Source organism: Chinchilla lanigera, unplaced genomic scaffold (assembly GCF_000276665.1).
Source record: "Chinchilla lanigera isolate Chin_1 unplaced genomic scaffold, ChiLan1.0 scaffold00013, whole genome shotgun sequence".
Classification (NCBI taxonomy): Eukaryota; Metazoa; Chordata; class Mammalia; order Rodentia; family Chinchillidae; genus Chinchilla; species Chinchilla lanigera.
In genome coordinates this window covers 33230797-33244176 of record NW_004955414.1, presented here as the reverse complement: position 1 = coordinate 33244176, position 13380 = coordinate 33230797, and the positions used below count along the sequence as shown (strand labels likewise).

Here is a 13380-nt window from a genome sequence, read left to right as displayed (position 1 = left end):
CTTGAACTCACTTTGTAGCCCAGGCTGGCCTCAAACTCACAATGATCCTCCTGCCTCAGCCTCCTGAGTCCTGGGATTACAGGTGTGCACCACCACACCCAGCTCTAATCTTCTGTTTATGCTATGCAATATTTTTCATCTGATATTGTATTTTCCTTCTCTAGCAACTCAATTTGTGTTTTTTAATTGTATCTTTCATATTTCTCCAAATCATGTTCATATTTTTCTTTACACCCCTGAGCAATTTCTAAGATTTATAATAAACATTCTTTTTCGTTTTTGTTTTTTTTGTGAGACAGATTTTCACTACACAGTTCAGGCAGGCCTTGAACTCACTATGTAGCCCAGGCTGGCCTCAAACTCGAAGTGATCCTCCTGCCTCAGCCTCCCAAGTGCTGGGATTACAGGCATGTGCTACCATGCCCAGTTTATAATAAACATTTTAAGGACCTCCTCTGAAGATTCATCACCTCCGTAATACTGTATCCAGGTCTGTTTTGATGGTTTGTTTAAATGCCTGATAGTTTTCAAATGGACGTTGAACATGGTGAGTTTTCTAGTTGTGGATTTTGCTGTATTCCCTGCTATAGTGTTGGATTTTTCTCTAAAATTACATTACTTGGGATCAGTCTGATTCTTCTGAGGCTTGTTGTAGGCTTTGCTCTGGTGGCCAAGAACTGCCTTTACCGTAGGGTTAATTATCACCAACATTGAGCTATGCTGCTTCTGAGCAATCTTTCTAATGCCTCTTGCATTAGATCTTCTGATCTGTGGAATTTTCTATCACTCTCAGTGTTTTAGGGGCTCCAACAAGTGTTTGACCTACTACTTTTGGGTGATTCTTTTCCAAGCCTCATGGACTTTTACCACATGTGCGTGAAGACAGCACTCAGCCAATGATTCACAAGGACCCCCGTGGAAATCTCCGAAGTTCTTTCTTTGTGGTGCTCTGCTTTCTCAATATTTCATCCTGAAAATTCTTGGCACTCTGGCCTCTTTTGTGTTCTTGTATCCTTTTTTTTTTTTTGAGACACTGTCTCTGCTATGTAATTCAAACTGACTTTGAACTCACTATTAGCCCAGGCTGGCCTCACACTCATGGTGATCCTCCTGCTTCAGCCTCTTGAGTGCTGGGATTACAGGTGTGCACCACCATGCCCAGCAAGGCTAATGATTACTAACACATTATACCTTCTTCTCCTTAAGGTTTTCTTCACCTTACACTGTCATTCATTCAGGAAACTTTCTATAGAAGGCCTCTATATCTCACTTACTAAATATTAATAGAATGAATAAATGCATAAATCCAAGCACACATGGGACTGGGAATACAGAGACAAATGAGATCCCATCCCTTTCTCCGAGGGCCTCAGAGACTTTGGGGACAGGAAGGAGACGGAGATGGAGGTAGACAGTACACCACCAGTACAGTCCGTGCTGCAGCAGACGCTAAGGCGTGAGGCAAAGAAGAATACAATGTGCTTAGAGAAGAATGAATGTCACAGCTTCCTCAGATGCCAGGATCTAACAGCACCAGTTTCGGGAGAGGAGGGTGGTCAGACTGGAAGTTGGGGTAGAGTGCAGAGGGGTGAGGCTTAAAAAGGCCAATGCCTATACCAGACACCTTCATTTTGCAAAGAAATGTCAATGGGCAAAGACGTCCTAAATTATTACTATTATCATTACTGGTGATGCTGCAGGTTCAATCCCAGGGCCTCATGCATGCTAGGGAAGTGTTCACAAAGATTCACAAGCTGGGAGTGGTGGTGGTGCACGCCTGTCATCCCAGCACTTGGGAGGCTAAGGCAGGGGGATCGAGTTTGAGGCCAGAAGCGGGTACGAAGTCAGCTCTAGGCCAGCCTGAACTGTGTAGCAAGACCCTGTCTCAAAAGACAAAAAAAAAAAAAAAAAGATTCATCACAATATCATAGACAGAGAGAGGCCGTATAATGTATAAAGATTATGGTTCCTGGTATCACCTCACGTAATTTCTGAGACTCTGGCTCCCATATCTGTAAAACGGAGCCAGTTATACACACATCCTCTGATTCAGGGTCCACATGCTTTCACATGTAAGCTTTTTTAGGATCACTGTGGGTGCTAAAGTCAGGATGCATCTTTAATTTTTAATCTTTTTATCCCTCCCCCCAAATCTATCACTAATACATCTTTATTTTTTGAAAGAGGGTCTCACTATGTAGCCCAGGCTGGTCTCGAACTCATGACAATCCTTCTGCTTTTGCCTTCTGAGTGCTGGGATTACAGGTGTGTGCTACTACACCCCATTAATACACCTTTAATCAACAGGATCTCAGAAACCTTAAAAGAAGCTTCCTCATCAGTAAAATTGAGGTAACAATCCTTTCCAAGTCATAAAGCTTTGTAAAGGTTAAGATAAAGCACATAATTTTTCGGGGGGTAGTTGAGACAGGGCCTCACTATACACTGCAGGTTGGCCTTGAACTTGCTTATGTAGCCAAGGCTGGCCTCAACTCATGGTAATAGCCTTAGGCTCCCGAGTGCTGGGTTTACAGGTGTGTGCCACTGCACCCAAATAAAACATAAAACTCTTAGCAAAGTACCTTCCACACAGGAAATCAAACACGTTTGCAAGATATGCAAGAAGTGTCCATGGTTACTGCCCCAGAAGAGAACTGGTGGTTTGGTTTGAATGGAAGAAACTTGTTCAGTCCTCACTGCTAACCTGCTACCACTTCCTTGATTAATAAATTTCTAGCAGGATCTGCTTGATCTTGGATCTCCTGGAAATCTTTCTTTGCGAGGTTTGTCAGGTCGGGTTGAGCATGTAATAGGCCTCTTCTGCGCTGTCTCACGTCCTTCACCTCTTATCTTCCTCCCACACTGTCTCCTGCCTTCTACCTTTGCCCCGGGCTAAGCCCTGCACTACTATCCCTTCCCTATCCAGCGGTCAGTATTTTCCTGAAGTCCCATCAAAAGGGCTGGGGGGTAGCACAGTGGTAACGGGCAAGGCCCCGAGCTCCATGCCAACACCACACAGATAAAAGGAAAATAAAAACCTCCATCAGATCACCACTCTTCTGTTCAAAACCTTCCAGTGGCTTATCTGGCAGAGTAAAAGGCTGAGAAAGAAAAACGCAAGCCCTGACATCGGGAGCTGGTCTGACGCAGCTGGGTCTCCGTGTTGTTGGAAACTGACCCCGCGCTCCTAGCTAAGCCAGGTTATCCTTCTGCTGGATGTAAACAATCTCACAGAACACGGACAGCACACGTGGCACTCAGACCTCGAGGAAGCGGAACACAAGACGGCCACGTCACAATTCTGTCTAAACACAGATCAGAGCAAAGTCGCCGTGCAACCGACAAAACACCAAGTCCCCTCCTCTTTCTGCTAAAACAAGTGACTGCTGCTTCTTTACCAGTTATGGTTTTGACCTCACTCACGTCTGTCCATCTTATAAGGTTCATTGACATATTCCAGTCACAAAAGTGTCCCTGCTTTGTGAAGGCACAACACCCAGAGCAAGGCCTTGTTTCTTCAGTCTCCTCCAAATTGCCCAAATCCTGAAGCAGTTTATTGAGATGTCCCAGTGGTTCCCCATGGTGCTTGCTTTCTCATTACTGTACTTTTTTTTTTTTTTCCCTCTCCTTCTTTTTTGGACTCACTATGTAGTCCAAGCTGGCCTGGAACTCACTATGTAACCCAGGATAGTTTTGAACTCATAATCCTCCTGCCCCAGCCTTTCCAGTGGTAGGATTACAAGCCACCACCCAGCTTCAAACTGTCTAAGTACAGGTGTATTCTGGTCTCTGTTGGAAGGCACTCACCAGCCAGGATCCCTAAATTATTTACAAAGCTCCTCAGTGGTTCTCTGATGTCCTCACCTCAGAGTCACCAGGAAGGCTGGTTAAAATAGATTGCTAGGGGTTATGGGTGCATCTCAATGGTAGAGCATTGGTCTAGCAGGCTGGAGGCCCTGAATTCCAGGCCTAGCACCACAAAGACAGATTGCTGGCATAAATCAGTTTGGAGATTCCTCTAACTCTACAATTTCTGATTGAATGAGTCTGCTGTAGTTTTATTTTATTTTAGTCTTTTTGAGTCAGGGTCTCACTATGCAGTTCAGGCTGGCCTTGAGTTCACTTCGTAGCCCAGGCTGGTCTTGAACTCTCAATGATCCTCCTGCCTCAGCCACCTGAGTGCTAGGATTACACGCGTGCACCACCACGCCCGGCCTGGTGTATAGTTTTAGAATCTAAATTTCTTATGTCAATTAGCTTGACTTAGCCATCCTACAATATATGTGTAAAGGCCTCACAAGGGACATAAATAAAAAAGATTATTGATTACCCTATTCTCCCACCTGCTTCGTTCCACATTCTAGCCACTCCTTGAAACTCCCTGAGATGTGTCATTCCCTTCTTCTAATTTTCCTAGTTTCTATAGTTTTTCGGAAGACTGCTTCTCAAAGACCTTGCTTGCCAAGTAGGATGCGGTTTATGTGGTTTTTTGGCTTAAATACTGCTCTCTCCCCTGGTTTGCTGCTGACCTGATCCTACCCTGCGTGGAGGCTCTCAGTCAGTCACTGGCCAGCTAATAAAGGCTCACTTTTAAATCTCAATTGGCGATCCGTGTGCTCCGGTGTTTGTCGGTCAGTACACCTTGGTTCGGTTCTGAGTCCAGAACAATATGCATATTTCAAAACATGTTATAAACAATAAATATATACAATTTTGTGTCAAAATTTTTAAAAACTGCAAACATCCTCCCCCTCAAACTGGGTGTGTCGGTCTGGGGCTTATTTTGCAAGGGGAACAACATAATACAGGACACATACTTTATATGATTATTTATAAGTCACCCAAAGAACAGTATACAGAAGAGCGCAGGAAATCTGTCCACACACTAAGACCAAGGAATCCAGCTGAGGGCCTGGATCCCACAACAATGTCCTACATGAATTGAGCTGAATACCCAGAGCTCATAACAATGCCTCCCATGAATCCAACTGGAGGCGCAGAACCCATGACAATGTTTCATGCAGGCCTGTTTCACGGATCTGCTGGGAAGGCCCAAAGGTCAGTGGTGGAATCTACAAAGTCTGTGCCAGCAGGATGAAGGACCTGTGCTAGCAGGCTGAGGGATCTGCACTGGAGCCGGGAAGCGATGCTCAGAAGAACCAGAGCTCCCCCAAAAGGTACCACAGCCATCCTCAGCAACTGTGAGGTCCAGAGCTCCTCCGATGATCAGGATGGCCGAGTTCCCATCAGGGAAACCAATGCAGCAAGCTTTTCCAAGAGGCCGGCAGTGCACCATCTTCCCCTCCGGAACCAGGAAGCGATGCTCAAAGTGAGGACCAGAGCTCTCCAAAGTGAACCAAAGCCATTCTCAGTGCCAGCGAGGTCCCGAGCTCCTCGGAGGATGAAAACAGCCAAGTTCATCAGGAAAGCCAGCTCCCCACGGCCTCTCTCTCAGCTCCTAACAGCCTCCTTCTTCTTCTCTAGTTCTGCCTCTTATGCTGCTGGCAACAGTCCTCAGGTGGGCCTCCCACACCCAGCACCACAGTTACTCAGTACAGCTGGGGGTTATAAGTTGACCACCAGTTGTCAATCCACTACACTGGGGATTGAATTCAGAGCCTTTGCCCTGAGCTACATCCCCAAGCCTTTCTTATTTTGAAACCGAGTCTTGCTGAATTGCCCAGGATAGGCTCGAACTTGTGATCCTCCTGCTTTAGCCTCTCAGCGTGCTTGTAGGATTGTGCCACCAGGCCCTGCTTAAGAATCTGCATTTCTAACACATTTCAAGTGATGCTGTGGGTGTAAGTGTGGGGAGCACACTGGAGGGCTCACTTCTACAAACCTGTGTCTTTCTCTCTCACTCCTATTTCTGCTTGCTCACTTCACCACTGTGCCCCAGTCATCCGAGTCTCCTTGCTTTTTATTTTTGAGCCTCCCTAAAACATTTGCTTTTCTCAGAACTTCGCTTTGGTTGCTCTCTAATTTGAATGCCTACTCCACCCCTCAGTGAGACCTCTCAGTGAGACCTACCCTGGTCCCCATATCCTATTTTCACAAAAAATTATTCTCTGCAACACTTAACCACCTTCTACCATGCTTTATAATGTGCTTATTATATTTAGTTTTGCTCTCTCTCCAGTAGTAAAAGAAGGACAACCTTATAACAGCAGGTATTTTTGTCTATTTTGTTCAATGCTGTATCCTCAGCCTTAGAAAAACAGCTTGCAAATAACAGATGTTCAGAAAAAGTTTTTTGAATGAACGCTCCTTCCAGCTTCTGGCTTTCTTCCAAATGAGCGCAGCGTCTTTGCCTTTGGCTCCTCCTATAAATACAACCAGCTTCCTGCCTGACCAACCTCTTGATGATTCAGTAATCAGGCCTGCGACGTTTTTGCCCCAAGCAAGGGACACAGGGCAGGTACACGGCCTCACCAGCCAAGCAGAACCAACAGTGCCAGAAAACTACTGTGTCCTCCATCTCTCCTTCATCTTTCTTTTCCAGCTGACTTTGTCCACCAGTCTCCTTTCTCTGGTTTCCAAACTTTTTCTGTTTTCCAACTCGGGCTTTTTCTCAGGTTCCCCCACCGACAGTAACCTTCCTGGGGGTCCCCTTCCACGCTGACCACCTCCACTACCGTCCCACCTCCCGGTTATGTGAGGTGCTCCTGAATTTCTTTCAATTTTCTGAAAATCTGCTTCAGAAAGTCCACTATCTCGTCTTCCCTAAACCCAGCTAGGGTCTTTTTTTTTTTTCCCGGTACCGGGAATCGAACTCACGACCTTGCGCTTGCCAGGCAGGCGCCCAGCTAGGGTCTCGATCTTTTCTGCTGTTCTACTGAATAGCACACATCTTTCTAGAAGCTCGCGCGTTGCTTCTACCTCCTTCCCTGCTTCCGCACTGGTCCTTCCTACGCCTCCCTCACAGCTGTCCCCAAGGCTTCTCCGGAGAGCTGGGCCGCGCCCCTCCGGCCTCCAGCGCGCTTCTGGCCGCGCTCCAGTACCTGCCGGCTCGGGGTTCGAGCGCTAGGCTCCTGGGGAGCTGCGCGGAGCCCGCGGAGCTGACCGCAGCGGGAATCTCGCAGCGGGAATCTCGCGGCTGGAACATAGCTTGCGGGCAGGGGCGGGGCCCTGGCGCTGAGGAGTTCTGGACCTCTGGGGCTTCCGTCCTGGTGCGCTCCCGGAAGACCGTGCGGGTTTGGGGTCCTGGACTCCGGCTAAGGGACGTGGCTGAAGATGGAGTTCGACTGCGAGGGTGTGAGACGGCTTCTTGGCAAGGTGCGAACTGCCCACCCGGCCAGCTGGGGTCCCGGCGTCCCTGGTGTCTCTTCTAGGGACACCCCAGGGCCGGGGTGGCGCCGGGTTGCCAGCTCCCGCCCGCGCCAGTGCGTACGCCCCCGTCCTCTCCCGCCTCGTTCCTGGCCCCACTGTCCCCGCGATCCGGCCGTTCCCACCGCTGAAAGGACCCGCCCTTGGCCCGCGTCCTCTGCGAGCCCAGCCTCTGTGTCAGTCCCTGGGACACGGAGTCACCAGCTCGCCAGTACACCGATCATCCCATGGTGGAGTGATTATTTGCAAACCTTCCTCCTGCCCTGAGCTCTTTTGAAGGCAGCGTCTGCGATTTTTACCTTCGCGTTTCTTTTTGCCCGCCACTGTGCGTGGCTGTAACGCAAGTGCTAAGTAAGTGGGTGAAAGACCACCTCAGGCCTCCGTCTTGTCGAGGTTTCCCTGTCAGTATATCCATCGCAGTGAAACGTTGACATCAGCAGTTCCGGTTTGTTTTTCTTTGTCATGTATGAATCCAGTGTTACATCTTTTTGAAATCCAGAGGTTGTACTATACAGTTTCTGTTTTGAAATTGCATCGCTTCATCCGCAGTTTCTGCTTTGTTCCTGTGCTCTGGCGCTGTTCAACTTGTGCTCTGTTAGCAAATGTAACATCAGTTGGAAAGTGGTCGACCAGCTGTCGAATGTCACATTCTGATTAGCTTGGGAGATGGGAGAAACAAGTCTGCTCACAACATCATTCGGTTTGTTATTATACGAATAATAATATAATAATAATTCTGGCTGAGTCCCAGAATGTCAAAATTGAAAGCACAGTAAGTTTTTGCATCTATAAAGGCATACATTTTTATGGAGAGGGCCAGGGATATAGCTCAGTGATACAGTGCCTGTCTGGCAAGCAGGGGGGTCCTAAGTTCAAGTCCTGGTACCAAAAAAATACATTGTATGCCGTATTTTGACCTATGGCTTTTCCGTAAGTCTTTTACATTCCTGAGATCACCATAAGAAATCCCTGCTAAGTACAGCAGACCTATCAATGCTTTCAGTTCAGCTAGCAAGGTGTCATAATAAATACGTTTTTTAATACGGCTATTAGTGCATGCAGAACATTTTACTTCTTTTTCAGCCTTTGTGTATTTCACGTCATCTTGTAGCAGTTTCCTCTGTTATAATTTCCAACAGTGAATGGCAGTGCCGGCATTCTGTCCAGTGCGTTTCGCCACTTCCAAGACCTTCAGTATATTTTTGGACCTAGATCTAACACTGGATCATTCCATTTGGTTCTGTGGCCATTTCACATTTTGACTAGTCGAATATGTATTCACATTGCTGTTTTCCTTTTCATCTGAATCAAGGAGGTCTGCATTCCCTGTGTCTGTATCAGTTGATTCTTGCACCATTTCACTGTCACAGGACCTTTGGCTTACATGGCCAATGTCAAAGTCATCATCCACCCACACCACTGTTCTGTTATGAAAGCATATATTTTACCATAATGAGCATCTTCATCATCCATGCATGAGTAAGCTGGTGATTCACTTTTAATCTCCAGAACTTGCAAATCTGGTTTTTCATGTGCCATTGTACTGAACCGGGCTACTTCTACCAGAAAAATCAAAAGGAAACTTTCAAAACAAATCCTGAAGTGATGAGGGTCTGTTGGACCCGCTGTGATGCCTGGGTAAACATACCCAAAACCAGTTAAATGGAGCATAAAGGTGAGTCCAAATCCTGTTTAGCCACTTTTGTAGATGTGCACACTCCTTGCCATTCATCATACCAAGTGGGTAAAAACATAGATTGCTTTATGTATCCCTCAGGGAAAGGTCCTGAGATACGCAGCCAGCTACTTTTACACTAAAGTGCCCATTTACAGTACAAAAGTAAGGGATGGGCGCACTGAACTTCTATTCTAATTAAAAGGTTAAATCAAATGCTTTTCATGTTTGTAAAGCTCTAAGGCCTGCCACCTGGCAAATGTGAAAGTGTTAACTGTAATGGTTGTGTTACTTAAAGCTTTTCTTTTTTCTGTGTTCATTTTGCCCTTTTTAGTACAAGTTCAGGGATCTAACTGTGGAAGAACTAAAGAACGTAAATATGTTTTTCCCACATTTCAGATACTCCATGGATACCTACGGTAAGAATAATAACCTCTAGTTTTATTGCATTATTTCAACTATTAGTTATTTGGTCCTAGAGAGCTACAAAATCATAGTTTCTCATTTCTTATTTATTTCCTCACTTTTAGCTACCTATGACTTAAGGTTTCTGAAGAAATTTAAGTTGATACAGTACACTGTATTTTCTGATAATTTTTTATTGCCACTTTAACAAATTACCACAACCTTGGTGGTTTAAAAAAATGCAAATTTAGGGCTGGGGATTTAGCTCCAGCAGCACAGTGCCTGCCTAGCAAGCAAGGTCATGAGCTCAATTCCCGGTACTGGAAAAAAACAACAACAAAAAAAAAAATCATAAGAAAAAAGCAGATTTAGGCCAGGCATGGTGGCGCACACCTCAGGGGACTGAGGCAGGAGGACCATTGCAAGTTCGAGGCCAGCCTGGGCTACAAAGTGAGTTCAAGGCCAGCCTGAGCTGCATAGTGAGACCCTGTCTCAAAAAGACAAAAAAAAAGTGCAGATTTACTCTGTTCCATTTCTGTAGGCTAGGAGCCCAACACAAATTTCTGTAGTTTGGAGACTTAGGCTAAAATCAAAGTATTAGCAGGTCTTTGTTCCTTCCTAGCAGCTTTCGGGGGGAATCTTTTTCCTTTTCTTCCTTTTTTTATTATTTTTGAGACAGGGTCTCACTATGTTGTTTAGGCTGGCCTTGAACTCACTGGATAGCTCAGGTTAGCCTTGAAATCACAGTAATCCTCCTGCCTCAGCCTTCTGAGTGCTGAGATTACAGGTGTGTACCAGCAAACCCAGCTCTCCTCTTTTTTTAGTTTTTAGAGGTCACCTCTATTCCGCAGCTCTTGATTTCCTTTTTGTTCAAAGCTAGCAGGACTGCATGTGTGTAATGATTCTGTAGTCAGATCTCCCTCTCATTACAGCTGGGAAAATTTCTCCGCCTTTAAGGCCCAGTGTGATTAGGTTAGAACAACCCTACTAATGCAGGGTAATTTTCCAATCCTGGAGTCTTCATTTTAATCACATCTATGTAGTCCCTTTGCCAGGTAAGTTAACATATTCATAGTTCCCAAGGATTAGGATATACACATCTTAGAAGGCCTGTATTCTGCTGCCACCTACCTGACTGTTTCTAAATTATTAATAACAAAGTTTTGGTTATCTCATTTCCTTAATAGAGAGGATTTCATTGTCTAAGAAAGATTTTACCTTACTATCTTTCAAAAATTTTTTACCTCAAGCTATTATCAGAAGAGTATTTCCTATCATGATTCTGTATATACACAACTAACATGCTCTGTCCCCTCATATCTTCTCTTCTGTCCTATTTAAAAACAAATGCTGGGCTGAGAGTTTTATTCAGTGGTAGAATACTGGCCTAGTATGTTTGAGACTCTGGGTTTAATCGCCAGCACTGTTAAACAAATAAAAATGCTGGTTTAGACTCGCTGGGATTACATAGTAAGACCCTGTATAAAAAAAAAAATTGTTTTTTAAATTCACAAATCAGTAAAGTGTAGTTTTGAAAACTTTTTAAAATTTGAGTTATTTGAATTAAGAAAACATACCTATTCAGATTTATATGTTAGATATCCTGAGATTTTTTTGTTTTGTTTTAGTTTTTTAATACAGGGTCTTGCTGTGTAGTCCAGGCTGGTCTTAAACTCACAGTGTAGCCCAGGTTGGCCTCAGACTCACAGCAGTCCTCCTGCCTCAGCCTCCCAAATGCTGGTATTACAGTGTGTGCCACTTCATCTGACTCCGAGGTACTGGTTGGGAATGGCTAATTGTATGTCTGGGAGAAATGATGAGATTTTTTTTTTTGGTCTTTTTGAGACAGGGTGTCGCCATGCATTTCAGGCTGGCCTTGAGCTCACTCTGTAGCCCAGGCTGGTCTCAAACTCATAATAATCCTCCTGTCTCAGCCTCCCAAGTGCTGGGATTACAGGCATGCGCCACCAAGGGACTGCATTTCAATACAGTTTTTTTTAATCAGTCGTGTTGTTTCTTTGTCTTCAGCCTGAGATTAGGACATTGATTTTTTTTTTTTTTTTTTTTTGTACCGGAACCGAACTTGCAACCTCGCGCTTGTCAGGCAGGCACTGTGCTGCTGAGCTATATCCCCAGCCCAGGACATTGATTTTTATCCAGAGCATCGCACTTATTTATGGAAAAGTTGACATTTCAGGGATGTCAGTGTTGAGCAAAGGTTGAGAATCATAGAGAAACCAAAGAAGATAGCTATTAATCTTTCTAAAAGGTTGCTTGCTTTATGTATGTATGTAGGTATGTATTTAGGCTTTTTTTTTTTTTTGCCTTTTTGAGACAGGGTCTTACTGTGCAGTTCAGGTTGGCATTAAGCTCACTTTGTAGCCCAGGCCAGTCTTGAACTTGCACCGATCCTCTTGCCTCAGCCTCCTGAATGCTGGGATTACAGGCATGCGCCAACATGCCCAGTTATTTTTTTGGTCTTTTTTTTTTTTGGTATCAGGAATTGAACTCAAGACCTTGCACTTGCCAGGCAGGCTCTTGTGCCGCTGAGCTGTATCCCCAGCCCCTCCATGCCCAGTTTAAAAAGTTACTTTTTAGCTATCATTTTTCTTCTGATTAGAAAAGTGATTATAATTCTGATTAGTTATGTGTAACAATTATTTAGTAATGTCCTCACATTTTATAAGACTTCTTAAGAGTGTTCACATCTTATTTGATTCCTTTGATAACCGTGCAAAGTATTTCTTTATTCTGTAGATTATGAAACTGAAGAGAGAGTAACCAAAACACCTCTTAGAGGGAAAGTGGGCCAAGAACTTGAAATTTCAGTATCAAAGTTCTGTGTTCATTCAGCTAGCCTCACAGCTTTCTAAGTAAACAAAATCTAGTAATTTCCCTTGTTGATATATGCACTGATCGTGGGATGTAGACATTATGGAGTATGTATGTATGTGCATATATTGTGTGTGTGTCCCAATGCATTTACACACTTTTTTTAATCCAGTTGTACTCCTGATTGCATTTTTTTGGATTTTTTTCCTTCCAGTTTTTAAAGATAGTTCCCAGAAGGACCTGCTGAATTTTACTGGCACTATTCCTGTGAAGTATCAGGGTAAGTATGGAAGTTGAGAAAATATGAGAGTTTTCTAAAAGAGCAATTCATTGATAAGAATGTAGATTTATTTGTGCTATAATATTATCAAAGTATTACCTTACTGGATCTGGCAGGGTTCTGTCCCTTTCAAGGAAGGCCTAGACGAATGCCAGAAAGTTCAGTTTGCCCGGCATAGTGGCACACGCCTGCAATCCTAGCTCCTTGGGAGACTGAGGTAGGAGGATTGAGAATTTGATGCCATCTTGGGAAACATAGTGTGATTTTTGCCTCAAAATAAAAAGTACAAAATGGCCGGGGATGTGGCCCGGTAGTAGAGCACTCCTGGGTTCGATCCCTAGTACTGATAAAAGGAACGTTTGATGCTGTGTGCCCACTACTTCTGTAGGCCCTGGGATGCGGCATAAGAGTGACACAGACTGGCTTTGGGGAGCATTATCTCCATTTTCCATAACAGTGCCGGAGTCCCATCTTTTTCTCCATCACACCTATTTTTCCCCTCCTTTCCTTCTATCACATGCAGCATTATTCCCATTCCATATGTGAAACTGAATCTTGGCCTGGTCAAATGATATACCTGAGCCTACCCAGCTAGTGTTGGGCTGAAACTCCAAACTCCAAAAATGTGGAACCCAAGGGTGTTTCTAGGGTGACCTGCTAGGTTAAAATAGGACTGTCCTAAAAAAAGGGAGAAAGAGTCCCCTATTAACTCTTCCCATTTATCCAGTCCAATTTCATCCTGCGTTCAAAAATGGCTAACCCTTTGGTATTATAGCAGGTTGAGCCAGACGTGGTGGTGCACGCCTGCAGTCCCAGCACTTGGCAGGAGGATAGCTGCAGGCTCAAGGCCAGTCTAGGCCAC

At 44.8% G+C, this 13380-nt stretch overlaps 1 protein-coding gene across 4 annotated transcripts in view; it reads left to right on the top strand.

Moving 5' to 3' along the window:
- Positions 1–5703: 5703 nt before the first annotated feature.
- Uevld (UEV and lactate/malate dehyrogenase domains) overlaps positions 5704–13380 on the top strand; it is a 41272-nt gene continuing 33595 nt past the window's right edge. For 3 of the 4 annotated variants that reach the window (XM_013511841.1, XM_005380417.2, XM_013511842.1), the window contains exons 1-3: positions 5704–7275; positions 9336–9420; positions 12453–12518. In XM_013511841.1, coding sequence (XP_013367295.1) covers positions 7234–7275; positions 9336–9420; positions 12453–12518 — 193 coding nt within the window. In that variant the 5' untranslated portion in view covers positions 5704–7233. Of the gene's footprint in view, positions 7276–8835; positions 9002–9335; positions 9421–12452; positions 12519–13380 lie in introns of all 4 variants that reach the window. The other variant, XM_013511840.1, reaches the window with a different exon arrangement.